Genomic DNA, 9314 nt, shown 5'->3' with positions numbered 1-9314 from the left:
AAACTATAGCATTCCTTATGATATAGCCAGTTCATAATACACAAATATGCAAAAGAAAGTTTCAATCTAGCTAGTTATCAATAGATTTAATGAGTCACAATTTTGTAACCACCAAATTGTTTTTTTTAAAAAAAAAACCTTTTAAAATGTTGATCCCCACTAGAGGCACATTTTCACTGTTACAGGTACATCTACTGATACATTGCTAAGAACAGTAAACTGGTGCAGCCCTTTAGGAAAGGAAGTTGGCACCAGGCCTCAAGAATTCTAAAAATCTTTATACTCTATGACATGCTAATATTACCCTGGGACTATATCTCAAAGACCACAAAGTCTGTATAATTATGGCAACCTTATGTTCCAGATTTTCTAAGAAAGTGTTCTTTTCAATAAAGGCAAATCATTAAGTGTATAACTAAGTTTGAGAACAATGGAAGTCATCCATATCATAGAAAAACAAAGGTTCTGCATGGGGTCAAATGTATAGAAGTGTTTTGGTTTCTCTTTGAAATGGAGAGTTGAGGAAAAAACTCAAACTCACTGCATATTAACTTCTACGAGATGGAACTTGTCTCAATCCACTATTCCCTCCACAGTGGCTGAGCTGCCTCTGTAGGGTCCCAGGACCCATACCTATGCCAGAGACATAATGATGAAAATGCAAATCTTTCCTCAATGCAACAGGCTACTCTTCGCAGTCCACGGCAGCACCCAGGCATGCCGCTGCCAGCCCTTCTTTTTCTTGTTTAATCTTCTCCCCACCCACACACAGGTCTCCACGGTTCATGGCACAGCATGACGGCACTTCCTATCATTCTGATACAAATCCTGCGTTTATCCAGAGTCTTTGGTCACAAACCGTAACACACGCATGTGAAATGTTCCCAAATTTCCCATGGTAGACACTCAAGGTTATGCCTGTGATAAAACTCCTTTCCATTAAAACACAGAAGAAACTATTCTCTTTTTTTATCACACCCCTGAAGTACCTACCAGAGCATTCAGCATGGGAAATCGGGTTAGAACTGCCTTGAGGCACTACTTCCTCAGACAGCCCGCCATCTGTGGCTCGAATAAAGGTCCTCAACTTGCTGCCTGCTTTCCCTCTATGCCACTATGCACCCACCACTGCAGAGATCCCCAGCTCCCAAGGCATCGCACCATCGACAGATCACAGGGTTGGTCCTCCTGAGGTCCCCCTGTGTGCTGTGGCACCACACCTAACCAGGCACAGAAACCAGGCTGAACACCCTGACAGTCTCCAATGGCCCATGAGGACTGGAGGGCAAAAGGGGTAGAGGAAGGGGAGAGATAGATGGAAGTTACTGATTAAAAGTGATCTTGAAAGCCACAGGTGCTACGTTTTTTGTTTTTTTTTTCTTTTTACCCCTGCCCTGAGTATTCCCTCATACCCTTCCCTCAAAGGCCAAAGCTGGAGATGCATTTTTATGCAATTGTACCTCAGTGCTTCTTGACATATGAAAATGGACGATCTTCTTGAATGTCTTACCCTACCACTCTTCCTCTACAGAGAAAGTGAAACCTAGTTTTTTTAACTTTTGCTGAAAACACTGATATTTTAACTTAAAATTCATTCTACCTTTCCTGCTTTAGATAATGAATCTGGGAACTCGATATAAAAATTACAGAAAAGGCAAATAAAAATTAAGGTATTTCGGAAGCTGAATAGTAAAGGTCATTTGCAGGCATCTCTTCCCTTTCAGTTGAAAACTCACCTAAAAATTATTTTAAAATTCTCTGTTGACAACTTGCCTAAATGAAGGTAACTTCTTGAAAGGAACAAAAATAAGACATGCATTTGCTATGATGAATACGACAGACTCCAGTACCTTTCATTTTAAATGTTTACATAGAAATTATGCTTAAAGGCCAGAAACAGTGGCTCATGCCTGTAATTCCAGCACTTTGGGAGGCTAAAGCAGGCAGATCACCTGAGGTCAGGAGTTCAACACCAGCCTGGCCAACATGGCAAAACCCCATGTCTACTAAAAATATAAAAACTAGCCAGGTGTGGTGGTGCTTGCCTGTAATCCCAGCTACTGGGGAGGCTGAGACAGAAGTATGGCTTGAACCCAGGAGGTGGAGGTTGCAGTGAACCGAGATCACGCCACTGCACTCCTTAAAAAGGAAGCTCATGGCCAGGCGCGGTGGCTCATGCCTATAATCCCAGCACTTTGGGAGGTCGAGGCGGGTGGATCACAAGGTCAAGAGATCGAGACCATCCTGGTCAACAAGGTGAAACCCCATCTCTACTAAAAATACAAAAATTAGCTGGGCATGGTGGTGTGCACCTGTAGTCCCAGCTACTTGGAAAGCTGAGGCAGGAGAATTGCTTGAACCGAAGAGGTGGAGGTTGCGGTGAGCCTAGATCATGCCATTGCACTCCAGTCTGGGTAACAACAGCGAAACTCCACCTCAAAAAAAAAAAAAAGAAAAGAAAAAAAGAAAGCTCATAATTGAATCACAGCACTTGCAGCTATTAGCCCCAAACTGATGACCATTACAGAGTACCAGGATGAACATACTTTCTGGAAAATTCCTTAAATATCCCCCTTAAAGTGCATATATAGAGTTTTCTGTTTACAACTCTGAACACTATTACACAGAAATATATACTGGTAACAGTACACAAAAGCCGGGCGCAGTGGCTCATGCCTGTAATCCTAGCACTTTGGGAGGCCGAGGTGGGTACATCATTTGAGGTCAAGAGTTCGAGACCTGCCTGGCCAAATGGTGAAACTCAGTCTCTACTAAAAATACAAAAAAAATTAGCCAGGCATGGTGGCACATGCCTGTAGTCCCAGTTACTCGGGAGGCTGAGGCACGAGAATTGCTTCAATCCAGGAGGCAGAGGTTGCAGTGAGCCAAGATCGTGCCACTGCACTGTAGCCTGGGCAACAGAGTGAGCCTCTATCTCAGAAAAAAAAATTAAAAGTATACACAGTATGCATGTTATAGAGAGAATGTATGCAAAATTTAATTTTTATAATTGTTTTTCTTTTTCCTGAGCACAATAAGTATATTCTATAAGTAAATGGTTTGTCTGGTGGGACTCCACAGTGTCATAAACAGTTTTTTCAAAAAAACTAACTAGTAGGCTGGACACAGTGGCTCACATAATCCCAGCATTTTGGGAGGCTGAGGAGGGCAAGCGGATCACTTGAGGTCAGGAGTTCAAGACCAGCCTGGCCAATATGGTGAAAACCTATCTCTACTAAAAACACACAAATCAGCTGGGTATGGTGCCAGGCACCTATAATCCCAGCTACTTGGGAGGCTGAGGCAGGAGAATCACTTGAATCTGGGAGGCAGAGGTTGCAGTGAGCCAAGATTGTGCCACTGCACTCCAGCCTGGGAAACAGAGTGAGACTCTGTCTAAAAACAAAAAGAAAAAGGAAAAGTTTTATTTAGGCCTGGCACAGTGGCTCCTGCCTGTAATCCCAGTACTTTCGGAGGCTGAGGCGGGAGGATGATTTTAGACCAGCCTAAGCAACATAATGAGACTCTGCATCTATTTTTTAAAAAATAAAATAAGGCCAGGCCTGGTGGCTCACCCCTGTAATCCCAGCACTTTGGGAGGCCAAGGCAGGCAGATCACCAGATGTCAGGAGTTGGAGACTAGCCTGACCAACATGGACAAACCCCATGTCTACTAAAAATACAAAAAATTAGCCAGGCATGGTGGTGCATGCCTGTAATCCAAGCTACTCGGGAGACTAAGGCAGGAGAATCGCTTGAATCTGGGAGGCAGAAGTTGCAGTGAGCTAAGATTGCGACATTGCACTCCAGCCTGGGCAACAAGAACAAACTCCATCTCAAAAAAATAAAAATAAATATGGCCGGGCACGGTGGCTCAAGCCTGTAATCCCAGCACTGTGGGAGGCAGAGGCGGGTGGATCACGAGGTCAAGAGATCGAGACCATCCTGGTCAACATGGTGAAACCCCGTCTCTACTAAAAATACAAAAAATTAGCTGGGCATGGTGGCGCGTGCCTGTAATCCCAGCGACTCAGGAGGCTGGGGCAGGAGAATTGCCTGAACCCGGGAGGCAGGGGTTGCGGTGAGCCGAGATCGCGCCATTGCACTCCAGCCTGGGTAACAAGAGGGAAACTCCATCTCAAAATAAATAAATAAATAAATAAATAAAAATAAATAAATAAAATAAAAAGTTTGCCTAGAAGAAAACAATGGAAATTCTGAGGTGACATCTGAACACACCATGTCATGTGCTTTACGAATCCATTATACACATGTCCTTTCACAATGTGGGATCTGCTCAAGGTAAATTCTCTGTGAAACCTCTGAGGGAAATGGACAGTTCTGGAGATTAACACAAACCTTAAAGAACTGGGTGTCACTGGGTGTCTTATTCTTCATATGATCATCTCACACCATCAGGTACTTTCTGTGTAATAACCCTATGGGTGGGGAATCTCCTTTAATTCAATCCTTTCAGTTTCCCCAAAATAAAAGGATGATATTTAAAACTGTAGAAAGGGAAGACTAGGCTGGGTGCAGTGGCTCACACCTGTAATTCCAGCACTTTCGGAGGCCGAGGCAGGCGGATCACCTGAGGTCAGGAGTTCGAGACCAGCCTGACCAACACGGAGAAACCCTGTCTCTACTAAAAATACAAAATTAGCCAGGCGTGGTAGCAGGCACCTGTAATCCCAGCTACTCGGGAGGCTGAGGTAGGAGAATTGCTTCAACCTGGGAGGCGGAGATTGCAGTGAGCCAAGATGGCACCATTGCACTCCAGCAGGGGCAACAAGAGTGAAACTCCATCTCAAAAAAAAGAAAAAAAAAGAGTAAACTTTCTCATCTTCATGTGTGGCAGACAGAATAATCCCCTAAAGATGTCCATGACCTAATCCCCAGAACTTGTGAATAGGCTACTTTACATGGCAGAAGGGTAATTAAGGTAACAGATGGAATTAAGGTTGCTAATCCTTATCCTTGATTATACAGGTGGGTCCACTGTAATGACAAGGGTCTTAGTAAGAGGGAGGCAGGAGGTCGAGAGAAATGAGATGGAAGGGGTACTATGAACTGTGAAACACAGGTGGCCTCTAAAAGCTGGAAAAGGTAAGGAAATGGGGTCTCCCCCTGAGCGTCCAGAAAGAACTAGCCTGGCTGACACCTTGGTTTTAGCCCAGTGAGACCTATTTTGGACTTCTGACCTGCAGAACCATAAAACAAATTGCATGTTGTTTTGAGCCACCAGGCTTGTGGTAATATGTTATAACAGGTATAGGAAACCAACGTGGCCTGCTTCCATTTACCTCTTCCAAGTACAAGTTCATGTCATGCCTGGTGGCAAAGCAGTCAGTGTATTAAAAGCAACCAGACCAATCGCTTCCTGCCCCCGGTAGCAGGCAAGAACACAAGAGAGGGCAAGAAAAGCCTGGTAGGCAGGACACTGGATCTGAGGGAAATTAAATGGCAAGAGGAGGCAGAGAAAAGAGCAGCAGGCAAAATTGCTACAGCCTTCTCAGCAGTGGGCAGGAGTGAAATCTGGAGGGGCTGAGCCATCTTTTAGGGCCAGCCAGTGGGTGATTTTTCTTTTAATCACAAAAGGAGGCCAGGAGCAGTGGCTCATGCTTGTAATCCCGACACTTTGGGAGGCCAAGATAGGAAATAGAGTTCACAACAACTTAGGCAACATAGGAAGACCTCCCTCTCTACAAAAAAATAAAAAAAATAATTAGCAGGGTGTAGTAGACAGGGCCTGTAGTCCAGGTTACCAGAGGGGCTGAGGAGGGAGGTAAAGGATTGCTTGAGCCCAGGAAGTAGAGCCTGCAGTGAGCTGTGATAGTGCCACTGTACTTTCACCTGAGCAAGAGACCCAGACCGGTCCCCGCCCACCCCCCACAAAAAACACAAACAAAAGAAAAACGCACACACTGCTTTTACTTGTTTGCTTAGAAGGTAACAAGAGGGTCGAGCGCGGTAGCTCACACCTGTAATCCCAGCACTGTGGGAGGCAGAGGTGGGAGGATCGCTTGGGCCCAGGAGTTCAAGACCAGCCTGGGTAACACAGCAAGATTCCATCTTTACAAAAAAACAAAAAATTAGGGCCGGGCACAGTGGCTCACGCCTGTAATGTCAGCACTTTGGGAGGCCAAAGCGGGTGGATCGCCTGAAGTCAGGAGTTCCAGACCAGCCTGGCCAACAAGGCGAAACCCTGTCTCTACTAAAAATTAGCCAGACGTAGCGACACGCGCATGCAGTCCCAGCTACCCAAGAGGCTGAGGCAGAGGTTGCCGTGAGCCAAGATCGCGCCACTGCACTCCAGCCTGGGGGACAGAGCCAGATTCCGTCTCAAAAATAATAATAATAATAAAGTGAAAAATTAGGCGGGCATGGTGGCGTTCGAGTGGTTCCAAGCCACTCAGGAAGCTGACGTGAGCTATGACCACTGTGCTCCAGCCTGGGTGGCAGAGCAAGATCCTGTCTCTTAAAAAAAGAAAAAAAGAAAGAAAAATGTCCCATTCATTAAACTAGGACCGGGTTCCATCTGGCCACACAGCATTGTAAGTTCTGCTTTATTTGTACTTTGCTACCAAACCACAAAAGTTCACCACTTGTTCTATTTGCCAATCTTTCTTTTAATGCCTCGTGAACAAACTTAATAAATTAACGACAGCATGTCAAACACCCTTCCCCACCCTTGCAATTTCAAACTCTGGGAGGGAGGCAGCCCTGGCCGGGGCCGGCAGCCTCGGCGCGCGGGAGCGAGGGGCGCGGGGCAGCGGCTCCGCCTGTCAAGTCTGCAGCCGGCGGCGGAGCGGCGTCCCCACCGCGGGGCCCCTCGGGCTCCACACCCGCGTCTCGCCGGGCGGCGAGCACCGGACCCGCGGCGGCCCGGCCCAGACTCCCGCGGGCAGGGCCGTCCCGGAGCCCGCGCCTCGCCGGCGGCGCCGCTCCCCGGTCTCATTTCTGAACAAAGACGTGGACGGGACACAACTCGCCGACAACGAAAGCGGCCGGAAACTGCGGGGAACGCGGGCCCGGCCATCCGCGCGTCTGCCCGAGCCCCGCAGAGGGGCGGCAGGGCCGGCGACTCCCACCCCTCGGCGCCCTGGGACCCGGACTGCGACCCCTGCCCCGGGGACCCCAGCGTCCCCAGCGACTCTCATCCCTCAGAGCCCCGGCGATCCGGCCCCGCGACCCCAACGACCCTCATTCCTCACAGCTCGCGGGGACCCCCGGCCCCGCGAGACCGCGAGCTCGGCCTACGACCCCCGCCCCGGCCACCCGCATCCCTCAGCGCCGCCGGCGACCCCGGCCCAGGCGACCCTCATCCCTCAAAACCCCCTGCGACTCCCGCCCCGCGGGAGCCCCGCGCACCGCGCCCCGCGCCCGCCGGTCGCCCCGGGCTCCGCGTCCGGCACCAGTGTTCCCGGGAAACGCCAGCCGCTGCAGGCGCCGCCGGACGGCCGGACCCGGAGGGGTCGGGGGGCAGCTAGAGGGAGACGTCTGCCGCCGGGGCGCACTGACCGTAGCTGTCGTCCTCCTCCATGGTGCGGGCGCCGGGCTCCGCACCCGGGCTCTCCGCTCGCGTCCCGCCGCGCCGCCGGCGCCCCCGCTCGCCTCAGCCCGGCTCGGAGCCCCGCCCCCGGCGCCCCGCGCCCTGCGCCCCGCCTGCCCGCGCCTGCGCCTGCGCCCGCCCCCTGCCCCCGGCCCGAGGCCCCGCCCCCTCGCCCGAGGCCCCGCCTTCCTCCCGCGCGCGCCGCACCCCGGGTACCCAGCCTCCTCCCGAGGCTCCGGCCTGCGCACGCGCGCCCACCTGAGGCTCCACCCCCGCCGCGCTGCTGGCCCCGCCTCTAGACCACGCCCCCGTCCTGAGACCCCTCCCCGTCCGCCTCCGCGGGAACTAGCAGGTTTCGGTTTCGCAAGGGCGGTGCAGGGCACCGGGGTGGCCAACTCGGCCAGACCTACAACCAGGCTACAACTACAAAGGCTCAAGGTCGTGTCCGGCCACTGAAGGGCAGGGCGATCCTTGCTGACGCCAACCTCCAAGATCAGGCCCCGCCCCAGCTTGCCAGGGAGGGCCTGGTCCTTCGCGAAAGACCACAAAAGCTCTTTGAATTCATTTACTCCCGTGTTCAGAACCTTTACAAATTGCGTGTCGTAAGTTTACTGCTTCTACTTCCTTTTATTTGTCCTGAATTTAACCTGGGACAAGATTGAAAGAGGGTCATCTCAAGTCCCAGCGTTTGGGGATTTTATTCATTTATTTTATTTTTTGGAGACAGAGTACTGGGGTTACAGGCGTGAGCCACCATGCCTGGCTGGATTTATGATCTTAACCTTCATTCATTCTACCAGATTGCCCAGTTTTACAGGTGACTTTAGAGTGGGGAGTCACATTTTGGCCCTAGTGTGTCCTTGGGCTTGGGCGTGTGAGCTCAGAGACCCAGCTGCATTTTGTTCCTCTTGGGCTAGACTTAGGACACTTTTAGAATTGACCCCACATTGACCTGGCAATTGCAGCCGTCCATTGCAAGGGGTAATGGACCCCTGAATCTCTTCCCCGGTATTTGCCACCCTCTCTTTCACTCCCTGCTTCACTTCTAACCGCAGACTCACCAGAAGGTTCAAGGTATTTTCGAGCTGGTTTTCTTCCCTGAACAGTCCCAAACCACCTCAGCTCTTGCTCAATGACCAGAACTCCAGAAGAAAAGTGATTCAGATGGCATGTTAATTCTTACTCTCAGCGCTCTAGGCCTCTTAGCTGAACTTACAAACTGAATAGATTTGGAGGGAGGGACACTGGTATGACTGCTAATCACAGATGAGCAGAGAACATGAGTGTTTACAAATCCTGTTCCCTTACACAGTTCCATTAGATCAGTGTTTTTCAGCTGAGTGCAGTGGTTCATGCCTAGAACTCAAGTACGTTGGGAGGCCAAGCTAGGAAAACTGCTACAGGGCAAGAGTTCAAGACCAGGCTGAGTAACAGAGAGAGTAACATTTTGTTCCTATCTCTACAAAAATATTAAAAATTAAAAACTGGCCGGGCACGGTGGCTCACACCTGTAATCCCAGCACGTTTGGAGGCTGAGGCAGGCGGATCACCTGAGGCCAGGCGTTCGAGACCAGCCTGACCAAGATGGAGAAACCCCGTCTCTACTAAAAATACAAAATTAGCTGAGCATTGTGGCTCATGCCTGTAATCCCAGCTACTCGGGAAGCTGAGGCAGGAGAATCGCTTGAACCCAGGAGGTGGAGGTTGCAGTGAGCCAAGATCGTACCGTTGCACTCCAGCCTGGGCAAGAAGAGCACAACTT

At 50.2% G+C, this 9314-nt stretch overlaps 1 protein-coding gene across 1 annotated transcript in view; it reads right to left on the bottom strand.

Annotated features, from left to right (window-relative positions):
- Positions 1–7600, bottom strand: part of CYTH1 (cytohesin 1) — a 106148-nt gene extending 98548 nt beyond the window's left edge. The window contains exon 1 of the mRNA XM_017524991.2: positions 7522–7600. Within this exon, the coding sequence (XP_017380480.1) occupies positions 7522–7543 (22 nt within the window). The 5' untranslated portion in view covers positions 7544–7600. The remainder of the gene's footprint in view (positions 1–7521) is intronic.
- Positions 7601–9314: the final 1714 nt, after the last annotated feature.

Source organism: Cebus imitator, unplaced genomic scaffold (genome assembly GCF_001604975.1).
Source record: "Cebus imitator isolate Cc_AM_T3 unplaced genomic scaffold, Cebus_imitator-1.0 Scaffold36, whole genome shotgun sequence".
Lineage (NCBI taxonomy): Eukaryota > Metazoa > Chordata > Mammalia > Primates > Cebidae > Cebus > Cebus imitator.
The sequence above is the reverse complement of the archived record's forward strand: the minus strand, read 5'-3'. Positions and strand labels throughout refer to the sequence as shown.